The 20370-nt window shown below is 35.7% G+C and overlaps 2 protein-coding genes across 2 annotated transcripts in view; both read left to right on the plus strand.

Moving 5' to 3' along the window:
- The first annotated feature begins 956 nt into the window (after window positions 1-956).
- LOC121390125 (neprilysin-1-like) overlaps window positions 957-20370 on the plus strand; it is a 76737-nt gene continuing 57323 nt past the window's right edge. Inside the window, exon 1 of the mRNA XM_041521863.1 lies at window positions 957-1119. Coding sequence (XP_041377797.1) covers window positions 1053-1119 — 67 coding nt within the window. The 5' untranslated portion in view covers window positions 957-1052. The remainder of the gene's footprint in view (window positions 1120-20370) is intronic.
- On the plus strand, window positions 2112-5234 carry LOC121390126. The gene is made up of 2 exons (XM_041521864.1): window positions 2112-2436; window positions 3155-5234. The coding sequence occupies exons 1-2, from the start codon at window positions 2140-2142 to the stop codon at window positions 4409-4411; spliced, it is 1554 nt and encodes a 517-aa protein (XP_041377798.1). The 5' UTR covers window positions 2112-2139; the 3' UTR covers window positions 4412-5234.

Genomic DNA, 20370 nt, shown 5'->3' on the forward strand with positions numbered 1-20370 from the left:
ATCATTCAAACAAAGTTGTTCAATATTTCCAATGGTGAGTTTGTTTTTTCCAAGAGGTTGATTAAGTTGAGTTTTTTAGTTTCAACATGAAATACTAGTATTCAGATGTAGTTTTCACTATTTCCTTGCTCTCTCTGAAATATTGAGATACATTTTTTAACTATTTCCAATGCTCTCTCTGGTGATTCGATTTTTCAACAAATTAATTTGAATTTGTTTTGTTGTTTTTGGTTGTTGTTTTCTTCAACCTGAAATACTGGTATTGAGATGAAGTTTTCTCCTATTTCCTCACTTTCTGTGGTGTGTTTGGTTTTGTCAAGAGGCTGAGTTTTCTTAATATTGCTTTTAGTTTCACGTGTTTGGTTTTGTCAAGAGGTTGAGGTTTTTAATATTGTTTTTAGTTTCTCGTGTTTGGTTTTGACAAAAGGTTGAGGTTTTTAATATTGCTTTTAGTTTCACGTGTTTGGTTTTGTCAAGAGGTTGAGGTTTTTAATATTGTTTTTAGTTTCACAGGTTTGGTTTTGTCAATAGGTTGAGGTTTTTAATATTGCTTTTAGTTTCATGTGTTTGGTTTTGTCAAGAGGTTGAGGTTTTTAATATTGTTTTTAGTTTTACAGGTTTGGTTTTGTCAAGAGGTTGAGGTTTTTAATATTGTTTTTAGTTTCTCAGGTTTGATTTTGTCCAGAGGTTGAGGTTTTTAATATTGTTTTTAGTTTCACAGGTTTGGTTTTGTCAAGAGGTTGAGGTTTTTAATATTGTTTTTAGTTTCACGGGTTTGGTTTTGTCAAGAGGCTGAGGTTTTTAATATTGTTTTTAGTTTCACATGTTTGGTTTGTCAAGAGGTTGAGGTTTTTAATATTGTTTTTAGTTTCACATGTTTGGTTTGTCAAGAGGTTGAGTTTTACAATATTGCTTTTAGTTTCAACATGAAATACTAGTACTGAGATAAAGTTTTTCCCTATTTCCTCTCTCTCTCTCTGTGGTGTGTTTGGTGTTGTCAAGACGTTGACTATGCGCCGTATTGCGAGACACACACGTTGTAGCTGTTACTGATGTCATCGTCGTCAGTTGTGCTGGATTACTGTCACAACATGCTGTCAAGAGAAGTGCAGAGACCAGGTATGGTATACGTTTTGGGCATTTTTTAATTTTTTTATTTAATGATGCACCACTCAATGGTGTAGTTGGGATGGGGAAACACCTAATGCGTCCACAGAATATTTGAATTCAGTTCTACAACCCAAGCTCCCTAGGTGAGCTCTCTATAGACTGGGGTGAGACATAGCCCAGTGGTAAAGTGCTCGCTTGATGCGTGGTCGGTTTGGGATCGATCCCCATCAGTGGGCCCATTGGGCTATTTCTCGCTCCAGCCAGTGCACCATGACTGGTACATCAAAGGCCATGGTATTTGCTGTCCTGTCTATGGGACGGTGCATATAAAAGATCCCTTGCTGCTAATCGAAAAGAATAGCCCATGAAGTGGCGACAGTGGGTTTCCTCCCTCAATATCTGTGTGGTTCTTAACCATATGTCCAACGCCATATAACCGTAAATAAAATGTGTTGAGTGCGTCGTTAAATAAAACATTTCCTTCCTTCCTTCCTCTCTGTAGACTGACCTACATTCTGGATGATAGTTTATAAGCCATATGATAGTTTATAAGCCATATGATAGTTTATAAGCCATATGATAGTTTATAAGCCATATGATAGTTTATAAGCCAGAGTTGATCATACTTTACAACAAAGGAAGAAAGAAATGAATGTTTTATTTAATGGAGCACTCAAAATGTTTTACTTATGGTTATATTACATTAGGGGACGTAGTCCAGTGGTAAAGTGCTCACTTGATGCACGATAGATCTAGGACTGATCCCCATCAAGTGGTATATCAAAAGCTGTGGTATGTCCTATCTTGTCTGTGCACATAAAAGACTCCTTGCTACTAATGAAAAAAGAGAAGATCAGGCCCTTTCTAAGGGCCCTATAGTCCTTTCCAATAAGGTATTACGCAATGACAATAATTATCTCCCTTTAGTGCTCTCGTGTTTATAAAAACACCGTAAAGTCGTACGATCTAACGACTTTCACTTCCGGAGAGGAAAAGTGCACTGCTGTGAACGGTGAAGCGTGTTAAACGATGGACGAAAAAATATCAAAGTCAAAATCTGTGAATCGGCATTATTGTTGTGTGTGCAAAAATTACAGGGGGAAACTTGTAGACTGTAAAAATATAACATTACACCGATTTCCCTCGAACGTAGTTGTGAGAGCGGCCTGGTTGAAACGTATCAAAGTTATTAGTCAGAATTTTAAACTGAATGAGAGAGACGATCGTCTATGTTCTGCTCATTTTAAAGGTGACTACGTGAAAGGCAACGTACCTTCGGTATTCATACTGGATGATGGGAGAGTCAAGACCTTTGCAACAAATACAGTAAGTTTTTGGTTTTATTTCACTTGTGAATTTATTTCGTTAATTTTTAACAAAAATAAATTTCCAAGAAAAATATTGTAAATTAGGCCTGCATCATAGACCTATAAATTAAAAATAAAATAAAACGAAATACATTTTCACACAGATTTGTTTTTATTACTACTTCTAGGCTGAAACAAATATTTATATACAGTGTACATTGCATTTAAATAAAATTTTGAAATGTGGGTAGACTGGTCAAACAGTAACCAAATTGAAACATTATCAAACATTTTCATTGCTAAAAGTGTTAAGCTGTGCATAAAACATCAACGTGTGTATGTATTTGTAAATGTGTGTATTATGGTAATAATATGATATAACTCGGTCTCAAATGACTAAGCTCCTAAACCGTGATATTTAATTTGTCTTTAAAAGAACCAGTGGTCCAACTGGTTCATTAAAGGTCGTGGTATGTGCTGTCCTGTCTGGGAAAGTGCATATAAAAGACCCCTTGCTGCTTATCAAAAAGAGTAGCCTATGTGGCAGCAGCGGGTTTCTCTAAAACAAACTGTCAGAATGACCATATGTTTGACGTCCAATAGCCAATGATGAAAACAATCAATGTGCTCTAGTGGCGTCGTTAAATAAAACAAACTTTACTTTATTTGTCTTTAAAAGGGTTAACTGCATACATTATTTACTTGTGACATAATATCATAATATATATCTATTTCAGGTGGAATATGGCGATGTGCCAGAGGTGAATACAACATCTGACCAGTTTGAGTTGCAGATTTCAGAGGATATCACCAATGTCACATTTGTCTCCGAATTATCAAATGAATACGCATCTGTTATGCTTCATGACTACTGTGGACCGGTTTACTCAAATATTGATAATTTTTGTCAGAACTTAAATAAGAACGAACAGACACATACATTGTCTACACACGATTGTTCAACTCAGACACCATGTATTCCTGAAATGACGTCAGTTTGTACACAAACCTGTTCCATTCCTCTTGTGGATATCACTGAATTAGCAAAAAGTGGTATAATGAGGAAAGATATGAAATCTGTAGGAATACAAGCAGTAAGACCTGATCTCGTTATTGAAGACATTATGGATTCTGATGACAAATGTATGTTTTACACTGGACTACCAAATGCTGCTACATTCAAAGTTTTGTTTAGTGAACTGCCTGATGCAGAAACATTCACTCACAGAGCTGGCAGTGGAAATATTCCAGGTCGACCTAGGATGCTAAGACTGATTGATGAGTTTTTTCTTGTGCTGCTTCGTGTTAGACTGGGGCTTCTATTAGAAGATATTTCTACATCTACCTGCAGTAACATTACCATTCATTGGATTTCTTATTTAAGTGTGAAGTTATCATCTTTAACACCATTTCCATCAAAAGCTATTGTACAGAAAACAATGCCCAACAAATTCAAAAAAAAATATCCTAACTGTCGAATTATAATTGATTGCACAGAAATTTTTACAGAAAATCCTCAGTCATTAAAAAATAAAAGTTTAATGTTTTCACATTATAAATCACACATGACTTACAAAGCTCTTTTGGGAATAAGCCCATCAGGTGTAATAACATTTGCTTCTGACCTGTGGGCAGGAAGTATTAGTGACAAACAACTGACACTAAATTGTGGCATACTGGACCTTTGCCAAAGAGGCGATTCCATAATGGCTGACAAAGGTTTCCTTATCTCAGATTTAACAATTCCAAGAGGAATTAGGTTAATTATTCCACCCTTAAAATACCAACGTTTCACAAGAAGACAAGTTGAGGAAACAAGAAGGATTGCTAATCTTCGAATAGATGTTGAACGAGCCATGGAACGTGTCAAAAATTTCAGAATTTTACAAGGTGTTATACCAATTACTTTAGCACACCAAGCTACTAAAATATGGAAGATTTGTGTTGGTTTATCCAATTTGTTGCCCCCACTTGTTCATGATGAAGATGACTGATTAACATTGATAACATTTTTAAAAATCTATTACATGTGGACATGCTTCATCATTTAGCATTCATGTACGCACTAGTTTGTAAATTAAAAAAAGTTCATACATGTAATTACTAGTGATGCGCAGTATTATCAGTATACCTATATGTTATGATTCAAAAGCTAAATAATACATATTAGGATACACCCCTCCTGTACCGATACACTCGGTAATCTCCGTAAACGTCCGTAGTTAATCGGAAACACCAATCTTTTGATTGATTAATTGCTTTGACTGGTTCTTTTTATCTACAGTTGTGAACTATAGAACCAGCCGACCATTGTTTAGTGATCTATCACTAAATAAACTTTAGTATACTGAGATGATGAATGTGTTTCGAGGTTTAAATAATAAACTTCCAACTTATATGCTGCATTTTATTTATTTTGTAAGAAGCTTTTCTCAAAATACTGTTTAAACTGTTTTAAATAATTGATTTGTCTTAAAAACAAATGCAGTTGATAAAAGTTACAAATTGGGAAATGTTTCTCAGACCCATATGTAGCTGCAAATTATTTGTTAATATTAATTTCAGCCCTGAACACAAACACCTACGTGAATTTTTTTTACAAGAGATGTACTACTAATTAATACATTCAATGTTAAATGTGATTTTATATTTATGTATTCTATTTAGAAATATACACATGACGTTATTAACATCCACTGTAACTTAACATAAATGAATATCAGACAACATATATGTTCTTTCAACATTAAAACAATATTAAAAGATAATGAAAATTATTCATGTTTGAAACTACACAAATTAAGAGAAATAGTTTCAGCAAATGTTAGTCATGTTTACTTGAACAGAGTTAATCCACGCTTAACTCTTTCTGAGAAAAGCTCTGGAATGACAGCAGATTTATAAAATTTGTTTAATTTTGACAACAGATTTTCCCAAGCATTTTTATCAAAGTGAATCCTCTCAACTGAGTGTCCTTTCAAAGTCCAAATGAAAAAATCACACCATTTCCTGTTCGTAATTGCCAGTTGTCCAAGTATTTGAAAATAATAAACATGGTTCTTTTTCAACTGGACTTTATTTTTAACTAATTCACAACAGAATGCTTTGTCTTTGGCTGCTTCTGATGGCAACATAAAACGGTACTTGTATGGGCACTTAATTTCAAGAACTCCATCATTTTGTTCACAATGTGTACAGTTCAGAAGAGCATCTGGGCTGCTTCCCAAGTGGGGGTAAAGAGAATTAACAATTAAACCACACTGCATAATTTTCATAGCTGGGTGAATTTTCTGTATACTCTTCGAATACACACGTCTGGCAGCAGCTTCATGTGAAGACCCCCACCTAACACTTGCTACTTGAAATTCAGTATAATTAAGAAGTGTTTTTAATGTGTTGTCTGGAGGTGTGGTGTCTTTAAGTTTATATATGGTGCCAAAATTAGAACTGGTCAATCGGCCAACACGAGCAACCTTCCACTGATAGCTTTTGGATTGTCGTTTGGTATTTTCTTCAATTATATGGCAGTCTGCTTCAGAACACTTTAGTGAATAGAAATAGTCTTCAAAATATGTTGTACATTCTTTGTTCATTAGATTCTGGTGTGATTTCAATTTCATTTAACGAACTGGTGTCACACAATAAAATTGCTGCATGAGGAGCACATTGTTTCAATTTCTGGCACAAACTGGATGCATCCATTGGTTGAATGTTGCTGGTGTTGTTCTGTCTTTTGTTAGAAACTGTTTGTGTTCTGCTACTAGGGTCAAATTTGTGTTTTTTAAAAACTAAATCCTGAGATTTTTGTGGACTCAGATGTCTCTTCCGGGGCTGTATCCATTTGCAGGTGGTGGAAGTAGAAGATTGCAGTCCATCTTTCTTCTTTGTGCTGATGTCCCCAAGAGCATACAACAACGCTGCAATATGGTTGCATGATTCGCCTTCCCTAAAAAAAAACCACATTTAATTTTTAAAATATTACATTATGTTTAATATGCCGAATGAAACAACAATTATAACCAATCTATTTTTGAAAGACCCACTGAATATGATAAAAATATGTGAAACAAATTTCATTCTGGAATTAATAAAAACATACAATACATGTGGATTAAAATACTGATATTAATTTTAAACGATGATGGGCACATCACAATAATTAATCCAATAGGTACATTACGTTCAGATAGAATATGAAACTTTTTTTATTTACTTCCAGATAGAATACATAATTTATATTAATTATAAACAGTTCAACTTTGATATTCATGGTAAATTGTTACTACAGTAATAATTAAAAATTTTTTTAACAAACTGGATTTTTTTCGTATTATTAATATTATTTAATTGGCAAAACTTACCCTGCACTGCAGGTACATCCAGCAGCATGTACATTCCCAGACACTTTGGATAATGACACCCATACGTCGTAATCCGGTTTCTGTTTTACTGTTCCAGTTGGCAGGCTGGGAATAACTTTACATTTTACATAACAGTGTGTACATTTAACAGTGATGTTGTGGTACATTATGGCATGGACATGTTTGTCTTCATAAAATACTTTGGCTCGTAACTGGCGTTTAGCATTCGTCGAGTTCGAATCAAAAGTTCGATTTCTATTTAAAACCAAATAGTTATATAAATCACCAGTTCTCATGAAAGGAATTTTTTCAATGTCACTTTCCCAATTGTCATTTAATGTCCAAGGTTCAGGCAAATTTTCGTTAAATACAGTGGTAAATTTCTGGACTTTTCGATGCTCGGTATTTTCTAGTTCACCAAGGTAAACATCTACGGTCCGTTTTTTAACATTTTGACATTTATTGGACCCGATGTTTACAACTTGAACAGCAAAAACAAGCGTGCAGTTTCCGCCCAGATTTCAGGCGGAATCGATACAACCATGGAATTAATTATTTCGTGGCGAAATATGAGATGTACCAATAAATATAAACACTTACTATATAAAGAAAACTTCCCGAGTCACGTTTTACGCATAAATAGACAGTTTGTCCAAATAGTAATCCTGCATTAATCCAATTTTCAGTTACGAACAAAATCTCGAATATTCCCGCCGGCCATTGTGAGCATATTTAAAATGTGATTGAAAACTGTTGGTGGAATCGGATTATTTTTATTATTATTCGTCTCGGGTTCACGAGTTTATTCCACGATATTTAATGGAATATCACGTTTTATAATAATAAATAAATAAACTTATTTAATGAATAATATTGTTTAAAAATCAATTAATTGATAATAAATTAATAATAACAATTAAATTTAACTGAATAAAACTCCTAAAATAACTAATGACCAGTAATTATAGCTAAAAAAAAGAAATGAAATTAAAACAAAAAAGAAGAGAGAAAAAAAGAAAAAAACCTTTGAAACACATGTAAGCAATGGCCTGTAATAATAATATTTAAAAACAATTACTAAAGGAAATAATAATTTTGGAAAAAGTAAATAAATGAAGGCCTTAAAATAAGTAATGACCTGTACTAACAATCATTATTTTTTTAATAATAATAAAAAAGAATAATACACCCCAAAACTTTAATGTGATAATATTATTAACAATGCATATAATGCAACCCACACAAAGCACATATGTAGAAACAAAAATAACAAAATAAATAAATTTAATAATCAATTCCATTCAGTTCCGCAATATTTCTTTTTACTGGGTGTACGTAAAATGCTTGATACGAATAATTCTCGTTCCGCAAAATTTTCATTCCGCATTTTCGATGTGCCAGGATAAAAATAGCTTTCAAATGTTTAAATGTGTCATCTTCAAACATCTAATCCTGGAAAGGTTACCAAAGGTATTGTACTTAATATTTTTGTTTAAAATTTATTAAAATATGTTGTTGTACGTGTTGAGGCTCTTAAATAAAGCACATATGCCTGATTTTATTAAATCGTGATTGCAAATGGAAAATTCGATCCAATGGATAAATGTTACGGCACAGCAATAAACATCACAATAATAAATATCGTGCCGGAGACGTTTATCTTGATGAACTAGGTATTTTCCAAATCGTTCGCTTTCAATTCCTGCAACGGTTTAAATTTCATTACTTGAACACCCTTCGCCCTTTTCACAAGCTCGGGTCGTGTACCTGACACATGAGCACCCCTGTCTCTTAAATAAACCTTCAGGCTACGCACACTTAACTTTTCAAGATCAATAGAATCACTCGGTTTCGCTTTGTTACACGCCATTGTTTTGAACAAAGAGAATGTTTGCTCTCCGGAAGTTCGGTATTTAACTAATCGGTCAAGGGACATAATTCATCAAGGGAGGTAAGAACCTTATTGGAAAGGACTATGGGCAACCTAGGGAGATACCTCACCATCCACAGATCTTAACTACGAGCTACTCTCGGCCTACTAAATTCTAAACCTATACGTAGCTCCCTACCTTTTATTTTTAGAACGACCATCAAAATTGCGCCAAACTTCCTTCATCAAAATGCACACTCATTTCCCTTTGGCTTAATCCTACAGGATATTCCAAATTACATAGCACCATACCAACCCCTCACCTGTTACCAACTACAGTTGGACTGCTGGTGCTCCCTTGCACCTGCCAGTGCAGGCGGTCCCTCCTTCACCCACCCCAACCCTTTCCTGTCCTGGACGGAGGAACCAGCTGAGGCCAGTACCTGTGCCCAGGACAGGTGTGCACTATAACAGCTTGCTCTGAATGTCCACATTAAACAATTTCCCAATTCCCAATTCCAATGAAAAAATATAGTGGGTTTCCTCTCTAAGACTACCAAAATTACCAAATGTTGGACATCCAATAGCTGTTGATTAATAAATCAATGTGCTCTAGTGGTGTCTTTAAACAAAACAAACATTGACTTTGTATGTGTTCAGGTTGGGGGCAGGACCTACCTCGGTGGTATAATGCTCGCTTGATGCACGATAGATCTAGGATCAATTCTCGTCGGTGGACCCATTGGGCTATTTCTCCTTCCAGCCAGTGCTTCACAACTGGTGTAACAAAGGCTGTGGTATGTACTATCCTGTCTGTGGAATGGTGCATATAAAAGATCCCTTGTTGCTAATTGAAAAGATTAGCCTATGAAGTGTCAACAGTGGGTTTCCTCTCTCAATATCTGTATGGTCCTTAACCATATGTCTGACGCCATGTAACCATAAATTAAACATGTTGAGTGTGTCGTTAAATGGAACATTTTCTTCTGTCCTGGCTTTCAGGTTTGAAAATTTTTATTTAATGTAGGAAATGTTTTATTTAACAATGCACCCAACACATTTTATTTACAGTTAACAGCAAGGGATCTTTTATATGCACCATCCCACAGACAGGGTAGTACATACCACTGCCTCTAACATACCAGTCATGGTGCACTGGCTAGAATGAAAAAGAGCCCAATGGACCCACCAACAGGGATCGATCCTTGACTGACTGCACATCGGTCGAACGCTTTACCACTTGGCTATGTTCTGTACCCACAACAACAACTAAATAGAGTTATACATTTTAAAATGTTATTTAGTGAGGCACTTAGTACATGTTTATTTTGGTTATCTGGGGCCTTATAAACTCTCGCAACTTTGAGATCTCGCAGTGCAATGCTAAAAGACTTACAAAGAGGATGCTTTGTTGTCTAGCAGAGCCTAAGAGACCTTTGTGAATTAGGCCCCATATCTCTATAGAAGACAGATCTCGCAGTGCAATGCTAAAAGACTTACAAAGAGGATGCTTTGTTGTCTAGCAGAGCCTAAGAGACCTTTATGAATTAGGCCCCATATCTCTATAGAAGACAGATCTCGCAGTGCAATGCTAAAAGACTTACAAAGAGGATGCTTTGTTGTCTAGCAGAGCCTAAGAGACCTTTGTGAATTAGGCCCCATATCTCTATAGAAGACAGATCTCGCAGTGCAATGCTAAAAGACTTACAAAGAGGATGCTTTATTGTCTAGCAGAGCCTAAGAGATCTTTGTGAATAAGGCCCCATATCTCTATAGAAGACAGATCTCGCAGTGCAATGCTAAAAGACTTACAAAGAGGATGCTTTATTGTCTAGCAGAGCCTAAGAGATCTTTGTGAATAAGGCCCCTGGTGTCAGGCATAGGACTACACAGACAACGAGGGAAAGCTGTCAACTGCTACACAATGGGCTACTCTTTCTGAGTACCTTTTGTATGTATATACAGCATCTCACAGACAGGACAGTACATACCATGGCCTTTGTTACACCAACTGACTTTGTTATTAAACAAAACATTTATTCCTTTCTTCTAGCCTGTATGCACTGCATATTGATTCAAGTTTGTTTTGTTTAACGACACTACTGAAGCACATTGATTTATTAATCATCAGCTATTGGATGTCAAACATTTGGTAATTCTGACACGTAGTCATCAGAGGAAACCCGCTTTATTTGTTCATTAGAAGCAAGGGATCTTTTATATGCACATTCCCACAGACAGGAAAGCACATACCACAGCCTTTGACCAGTTGGTTGGAACGAAAAAAAAAACCTAATCAGTTGAATGGATCCACCAAGGTGGTTCAATCCTGTGGTGTTTAGATGGTCTCATTTTAGAATTTAGAAAATTTTGAGACCTAGAAACGTAGTTGGTTTTAACAGGTTTCTGGTTTGTTCAGGGTCCAGTTTAGACAGATTTCCGGTTTGTCCAGGGTCCAGTTTAGACAGGTTTCCGGTTTGTCCAGGGTCCAGTTTAGACAGATTTCACACATTTCACTATATAACAATACCTGATTTTTTTTTTACATCACTGGCGTAGGAAGTAGGGAGGTAAGTGGGGGGGGGGGGGCATGAGCCCCCCACTTTGCAACAACAGCAATGGTGTTGACTCTTCACTTGACTTACACAGATTTAAAAAAAAGTTTAATAATAATCTGTTGTATTACATGATTAAAAAAAGAGTTTCTTTTTTGTTAAGAACACCACTAGAGCACATTGATTTATTAATCACCGGCTACTGGATGTCAAATATTTGGTAATTTTGACATATAGTCTTAGAGACAAAACACGCTACATTTTTTCCATTAGTAGCAAGGGATCTTTTATATGCACCATCCCACAAATAGGATAGCACATACCACGGCCTTTGATATACCAGTCGTGGTGCACTGGCTGGAACAAGAAATAGCCCAGTGTAGCCACCGATGGGGATCGATCCAAGACCGACCGCTGGGCTATGTCTCATCCATTACATAATAAATACATACTTTATCTGAATGTTATTTTTAAAACTAAAAAAAGAAAACTATCTTCCAAAACAAAATAGTTTTGACTGTATGTGCCTGAGATGGAAGATAGAAAAAGTTAATTTACCAACCTCCCCTGTCATGCCCACTCCTTATTCACTGATATATAAAACTAATTCATTCCTCTCTTGTATTCACGCATGATTGTCTTGTTAGATCAATACAAGATTAATATAGAAGAAAAAATGAATGATAGCTTTTTAATGGAAAATTTAATAGATAGGGGAAAAAAGGAGTGGGGGGAGGGGGAATAAAAAAGGAGAAAGAAGACTTTTAAAAAAGAAATCAATTAAATCAAGACTTGGTACATTTGTATGTTGAAGATTTCTGATTTTTTTTTTATCATCTTAAATTTAATCTTTAAAAAAAGTTATATATTCTGAGTAATAAAGTGCAGTTAAGTTCAAGTTCAAAGGCAATGTAATGATGTATTTTTTATATTTACTTTTTAATATCACAATTTTAAAAAAAGTTTTCTTTTTTATAAATCAAGTATTTAATGAATCTATTAACTTTATTTATTTTTTATAAAACAAATTTCAGATTTAAAGTTATTTTTAGTTTTGTTTATTTGAATCTTGCAACATAAATATTATTATAATTGTTTTTAATGCTCTCTTTAAAACCACTTATTGAAGAAAAAAAATTCAGTAATCTTATTTTATTCTATATGTAATGGAAACAGTGTCAGATCAGATTTACAGTTTAGTTTTAATGAAATTTACTTTAACTTTGAAGTACATGTACGTGAATTTATTTATTGGATGTAGTCGTTTGGAGGATATTATTTCATGCCTGACTTATCTTTAATAGGGTCTTATAATTGTTCTCTTTGATCCTAGATTCTATTTAGACTACAGTAGATTTCATTGCTTTATTTACAGTACGTACACACAGTCAGGGCAGGAATGACTTAAATAATGATTTATGCTTAACTGCCTTTCAAAGTTAAAGTCACAGTTTTTTCAGGACCGATATGTTAGCAAGTGAAATTTGACCCAGACATGGCCCAGATGTAAAATAGTCCTAATGTAAATCTTTCTCTTTTTTTTTTTAATATAAAGATAATTGGGAAACTTCAAACATTAATTAAATAGAGGATATTTCATGTTTTTTGTCAAATATGATTTATATCTCATCTAGTGAAGTTTGAAATTTTCTATTTATTATATAACTTTTGGTAATTTACCTTTATTTTTAAAATGCCAGCAGCAAAATAGTTCCGGCTTTCTTATAGTGAAGATAACACTTTTTACAGTGACGATAACACATTTTATGGTGAAATAGTGAAATGTTCACTCTAAAATGTGTTATCGTCACTGAGTGACTGATAACACTTTTATTTCACTGATATTTTATGATATTTCATTAAATGTTATATATTAAAATGTTTTATTTATTATTCACTAACAAGATTTATCACATTTAACCAACCACACAAAACGTTACTCGAGATGTTTTGCTCAGATGATCGCCCTCAAGTGTGAGTGATTTTGCTGAGGTTTTTGTCTCTTGTGGTCATGAAGAAAATATCTATCGTGATATTTTTGGCTTTGTGTGAAAAAAAATCTCACTGTTGCAGGCAACATGAGATGACAGCTGAGCAAAATGTCTCCAACAATATTTCACCTGTTAGCTCTAGTTAAAAGTTTGTTTCGTTTAACCACCCCTCTACAAAAGACATTTAACCACCCCTCTACAAAAGACATTTAACCACCCCTCTACAAAAGACATTTAACCACCACTCTACAAAAGACATTTAACCACCCTCTACAAAAGACATTTAACCACCCTCTACAAAAGACATTTAACCACCCTCTACAAAAGACATTTAACCACCCCTCTACAAAAGACATTTAACCACCCCTCTACAAAAGACATTTAACCACCCCTCTACAAAAGACATTTAACCACCCCTCTACAAAAGATTAATTTATTAATCAATCGCTATTGGATATCAAAGATTTGGTCATTGTGACACTTAGTCAGAGGAAACCCACCAACATTTTCCATTAGTAACAAGAGGTCTTTTATAGTTGGTTTTGTTTAATGACACCACTGATTAATTAATCATCGGCTATTGGAAGTCAAACATTTTGTAATTCTAACATAGTCATCAGAGGAAACCCGTTACATTTTTCCTAATGCAGCAAGGGATCTTTTATATGTACTTTCCCCACAGATAGGAAAAACATACTACGGCCTTTGATATACCAGTCGTGGAGCACTGGTTGGGGTGAGGAGATACCCAATCAAAGAATGGGTCCAACAAGGGGTTTCAGTTAAAGTTTGTTTTGTTTAACAACACTACTAGAGATCACATTGATTTATTAATCATTGGCTGTTGAATGTCAGATATATGCTAATTTTGACATATAGACTTAGACAGGAAACCCGCTACATTTTTGCACTAGTAGTAATGGATCTTTTATATGCACCATCCCATTGACAGGGTAGCACATCCCACAGACAGGATAGCACATTCCACAGCCTTTGATATACCAGTTGTGGTGCACTGGCTGGAATGAGAAATAGCCCAATGGGTCCACTGATAGGGATTGATCCTAGACTGACCGCACATCAGACATGTGCTACATTCTGCCCCCCTAGGTCAAGTGCTGTACCAACTGAACTAAATCCTCTCCTCCCACCCAAAGAATTTATTTATTTATTTATTTATTTATTTATTTATTTATTTCAACTTAGTTTCATGCTTATATCCAATTAAGGTTCAAGCACACTGTCCTGGGTACATACCTCAGCTATTTGGGCTGTATGTCCAGGACAGTGAGTTAGCGGTTAGTGAGAGAAAAATTGATGTAGTGGTCTTACACATACCCAGTGAGTTGTTAAAACTCACTCTGGGTGGGAGCCGGTACCGAGCTACGAACCCTGTACCTACCAGCCTTATGTCTGACGGCTTAACCACTACATCACTGAGGCCGGTCGACCCAAAGAATAAGAGGTGCTGGAATAATATTATATCACTGTAAACACACATTCCTTTCCTTTTTTTTCCAATTAACATCTGTAGTTAATTAGCAGCACCTGGGTCTCTCATACTGATTTTCATTAAATTAGAATAAGTCTGTATGAAATATGTAACCAGTTTATATGGTGGTTCACATGCAGTAGTATCGGTGACACCAGCTTATGTGAGAAATTAACATATATATATATATAGTTGTATACTCAACACTATTAATTAGGGCCAGTCTCGATGGTGTAGTGGGTTTTTTTTTAAATTTAAAAGTTTGTTTGTTTGTTTGTCATGGACAGACAGACAGACAAATAGACGGACAGACAGATGGACAGACAGACAGACAGACAAATAGACGGACAGACAGAAAGATGGACAGACAGACAAACAAATAGACAGACAGACAAATAGACGGACAGACAGATGGACAGACAGACAGACAAATAGACGGACAGACAGAAAGATGGACAGACAGACAGACAAATAGACAGACAGACAGAAAGATGGAAATAAAACCTAGTCCTCTTTGGTTGGACTGTTAGGGGACTAATAATAACATACTGGCAACATGACATGACATACATTTTCTCCCAGGATACACATAAGGTACATTGACATAACATACATTTTCTCCCAGGATACACATAAGGTACATTGACATAACATACATTTTCTCCCAGGATACACATAAGGTACATTGACATAACATACATTTTCTCCCAGGATACACATAAGGTACATGGTCTTAAAGCACAATTTTGATAATAGTCAAATCCACTCAACTGCATATTGGTTTATATCATCCATTGAAGGCTTTTGTAGCAGATATCGCTGGCACTATAATTTGCGATATCTCCTGCGATATAATCTTGATTGGTCAAATTTTAATCACAAGACAATGTTTTGTTACGTCACTGTGTTTGTTTCAGCGCTGAACCTACCATTAGTGACGTCACACCACTGCTGTTCTGCTAGTTAACGAGTCTACCGCTGACATTCAAACTACATTACTGATATTGTTTACAACTGTCGCAAATGAAAAGAATGATAATGGATGATAAAAAGAATACCCCACTTGTGTCTTGTGATATCATAATTTATCAGCACTTGGCAAGCCTCGGATTTCATACTTTTATCAACTCATACTGATAAATTATATCACAAGACACTCGGGGAGTATCCTCTATATAGCATAGTTCAGTTATTTGCATATTATTCTGCTGCACGGAACCATTTGGCATTAAACCAACACAAATTATTTCACATAAGAATATAAAACTGTTAACTTACAGTTATGGCTGTTACACTGTCAAATAGAGGATTTTCTTCTCCTGATGGTGTTAATAGTGTATAAATGAAATGCTGAGAAAATTCAGTGGTTGATACAGAGACTTTGTTTTTACAATAATTATATGACACTGTAGTCCGTCCCACAGGAAACGCCTTTTTTCACACTATGAAATTTACTACAAGTTATTTATTCCTGAGCTGATTGATTTGTAATTGAACACAAAAATAGTTTTGTTGTTCTTTTTACTTCCAAAACACTTTTACTTTCTTCTTACATCAAACCAAATTGAAATTATATTTACAAAAAACATTTTTTTATAGAATGATGGGATGGACTAAAGGAAAGAATTACCCAGAAATCTACTGGCCTTAATTAATGTTGTTGAGTGTACAGTATCGATGGCTGTGATTGGTAGAAGCCCATTACCAGCCTCGTGGATTACATGTCACACATCACCACGAACCAACCGTCGACACAACATTAAATGTCACCAAATCTCATCAATGATTCATACATTCACAAATCTCTTGCAGACAGTGTCTGAAGAATATTTTTAGTTCTGGAAGCAAGTGCTGAAAAAGTCTACATGTATTAGCTCATTCACAAATCTCTCGCAGACAGTGTCTGAAGAATAGTTTTAGTTCTGGAAGCGAGAGCTGAAAAAATCTATCATAAATTTAATTTTATTTGTAATGCATTAGCTCATTCACAAATCTCTCACAGACATCGTCTGAAGAATAGTTTTAGTTCCAGAAGAGAGTGCTGAAAAAGTCTACATGTATTAGCTCATTCACAAATAATTTTTTAATCCAGAAAGGAGTGATGGAAAAGACTATCATAAATTTGGCTCATTGACAAATTATTTATCACAGACATTACATGTATGTGAAGAATAGTTTTTAGTCCTGGAAAAGAAACAGACTTATCATAAATTTAATTTTACTGGTGATGTATTAACTCATTCCCAAATTTATCACAGGTATAATAATAAATAAGAATATTTTTAGTCCTGGAAAAGAGTGATGATAAAAAAAAGACTATTGCACATTTAGTCTTATTGGTGACTCATTAACAAATTTCTCACAGACTTTATATGAAGAATATGTTTAATCCCGGAAAAGAAGGAAGGAAATGTTTTATTGGTGACTCATTAACAAATTTCTCACAGACTTTATATGAAGAATATGTTTAATCCCGGAAAAGAAGGAAGGAAATGTTTTATTTAATGACACACTCAACACATTTTTTTATTTATGGATATATGGCGTCGGACATATGGTTAAGGACAATGTATATATTGAGTAAAGTAAAGTAAAGTTTGTTTTATTTAACGACGCCACTAGAGCACATTGATTTTTAATCTTATCATCGGCTATTGGACGTCAAACATATGGTCATTCTGATACTGTTTTTAGAGGAAACCCGCTGTCGCCACATAGGCTACTCTTTTTTACGACAGGCAGCAAGGGATTTTTTATTTGCGCTTCCCACAGGCAGGATAGCACAAACCATGGCCTTTGTTGAACCAGTTATGGATCACTGGTCGGTGCAAGTGGTTTACACCTACCCATTGAGCCTTGCGGAGCACTCACTCAGGGTTTGGAGTCGGTATCTGGATTAAAAATCCCATGCCTCGACTGGGATCCAAACCCAGTACCTACCAGCCTATACCCCTATAGACTGATGGCCTGCCACGACGCCACCGAGGCCGGTTGTATATATTGAGAGAGGAAACCCTCGGTCGCCACTTCATGAGCTATTCTTTGCAATTAGTAGCAATAGATCTTTTATATGCACCATCCCATAGACAGGATAGCACATACCACAGCCTTTGGTGTACCAGTCATAGTGCACTGGCTGGAGCGAGAAATAGCCCAATGGGTCCACTGATGGTGATCGATCCCAAACCGACCACGCATCAAGCGAGCGCTTTACCACTGGATTACATTCCCCCCCCCCCCCCCACCGGAAAAGAGTGATAAAAAGGAAATTTAGTCTTAAAGGTGATTCATGCATTCACAAATCTCTTACAGACAGGGGGGGGGGGGTGATTTAGCTCAGTCGGTTGAGTGCTTATTTGAGGTGCTTGGATCGCAGGATCGAACCACCTCGGTGGGTCTATTCAGCTGATTCAGTTTTTTTTTCTCTCATTCCAACCAGTGCACCACAACTGGACAAAGATCGTGGTATGTGTTTTCCTGTCTGTGGGAAAGTGCATATAAAAAATCCCTTGCTGCATTAAAAACAAATGTAGCGGGTTTCCTCTGATGACTAGGAGTCAGAATTACCAAATATTTGACATCCAGTGATTAAGTAATCGATGTGCTCCAGTGGTGTTGTTAAACAAAACAAACTTCTTCTCTTACAGACATTATGTGAAGAGATTTTTTTTTGTTCTGGAGAAGATGAATTAAAAAGTCTGTCATTAATTTATTCTTATGGGTGATGCGTTTATTCAATGACAAATTTCTCACAGACAAATATGCAAAGAATATGTTTTTGTTCTGGAAAAGAGTAATAAAAAAGACTATCGTAAATTTAGTTTTATTTGGTAATGTATTACATGTACTGGTAACTCATTCACAAATCTCTCACAGACAAATATGCAAAGAATATGTTTTTGTTCTGGAAAAGAGTAATAAAAAAGACTATCGTAAATTTAGTTTTATTTGGTAATGTATTACATGTACTGGTAACTCATTCACAAATCTCTCACAGACAAATATGCGAAGAATAGACAGTTTTATTCCTGAAAAAGAGCAATTTAAAAAGACTATTGCAAATTTAGTTTTATTTGGTTATGTATTACATGTACTGGTAACTCATTCACAAATCTCTCACAGACAAATATGCGAAGAATAGACAGTTTTATTCCTGAAAAAGAGCAATTTAAAAAGACTATTGCAAATTTAGTTTTATTTGGTTATGTATTACATGTACTGGTAACTCATTCACAAATCTCTCACAGACAAATATGCGAAGAATAGACAGTTTTATTCCTGAAAAAGAGCAATTTAAAAAGACTATTGCAAATTTAGTTTTATTTGGTTATGTATTACATGTACTGGTAACTCATTCACAAATCTCTCACAGACAAATATGCGAAGAATAGACAGTTTTATTCCTGAAAAAGAGCAATTTAAAAAGACTATTGCAAATTTAATTTTACAGGTGATACATATTAACACAATCACATATTTCTCATAGACATTATGTGCAGAATAGTTTTAGTCCTAAGAAAGAAAGATTAAAAAAGACTATTATAAATTTACTTTTATTGGTGATTCATGTACAATGTATTCACAAATTTATAACAGACATTTAAACAAACAAAAGCTGAAAATATCTACTGTGCTTTAATCAATTTTGTTAAGTATAAACATGTTTATTTGCCTAGAATGTTAATATCTGTGTATTCAAAGCACTTCTGTGTATTTTTTATTTTTTTTAGTGCGGTGACATGTGGCGATCTGTCGGTTTAATAACATTGTGGACATGACACCGTGCTGCACACTGCTGTTACTTTAAACGATCAATCGCCTCGGGTGTAATACGTTAACACATGTTCAACAACCACCCCATGCACCACCACCCCCCCCCCCCCACACACACTTACCCACCCAAACACAGATCTATGAGGAAGGTAGGTTTTAACGCGCACATTCAGAGCAAGCTGTCATGGGCACATGTGTCGACTTTTGCCGGCTTTTCTGTCCAGGACAGGAAAGGGTTTGGGGGATGGGTGGGATGGGTGGGAGAGGGGATCGCCCATACTGGCATGTGCAAGTGAGCACCAGCAGCCTGACCAGGGTCAGTAGCGGGCAGATCTATGAAGATGGCAGTACCTTATGTAATGGTGTCAAAAAGTAAAGTAAAGGAAACGGGGGTGGGGGCAAGGGGGCATGTGCCCCCCACTATTCAGATATTTTGCTTTATATTTGCTTTATAATAGTGTAAATCTGTGTAGATATAAAAGTGTGCCCCCCCCCCCCCCCCCCACACACTTTTTGGCACCTTCCTATGCCACTGTTTTGTCTAATACATATGCTGGGAATTCCACACCTACCCCACGTCCTCCCTAACACTCACCCAGCACTACCCTACCCTCGACACAGACAGACGTTAATTTGTAAAGGCAGCAATACACTATGCAACAGTGTCAGAAAGTTGAGTACTTTTGTCTAAGGCATTAACACGTGCTGCAAATTTCACACCAACCCATGTCCTCCCTAACACTCACCTGGCTACCCTCCCCCCCCCCCCCCCTCCACAACACAGACAGACACTAACCTATAAAGACAGCAGTACACTATGTAACGGTGGCCAATAGTAGAGTAATAGAGTACTTTTGTCTCAGACATTAACACAAGCTGGGAGTTCAACACCCACCCCATGTCCTCCCTAA

Source organism: Gigantopelta aegis, chromosome 15 (assembly GCF_016097555.1).
Source record: "Gigantopelta aegis isolate Gae_Host chromosome 15, Gae_host_genome, whole genome shotgun sequence".
NCBI classification, from domain to species: Eukaryota; Metazoa; Mollusca; class Gastropoda; order Neomphalida; family Peltospiridae; genus Gigantopelta; species Gigantopelta aegis.

Coding starts and splice junctions, on each gene's coding strand:
- LOC121390126 (XM_041521864.1), top strand. CDS start 2,140: ATGGACGAAAAAATATCAAAGTCAAAATCTGTGAATCGGCATTATTGT. Junction 2,437..3,154: donor AGACCTTTGCAACAAATACA/GTAAGTTTTTGG, acceptor TATCTATTTCAG/GTGGAATATGGCGATGTGCC.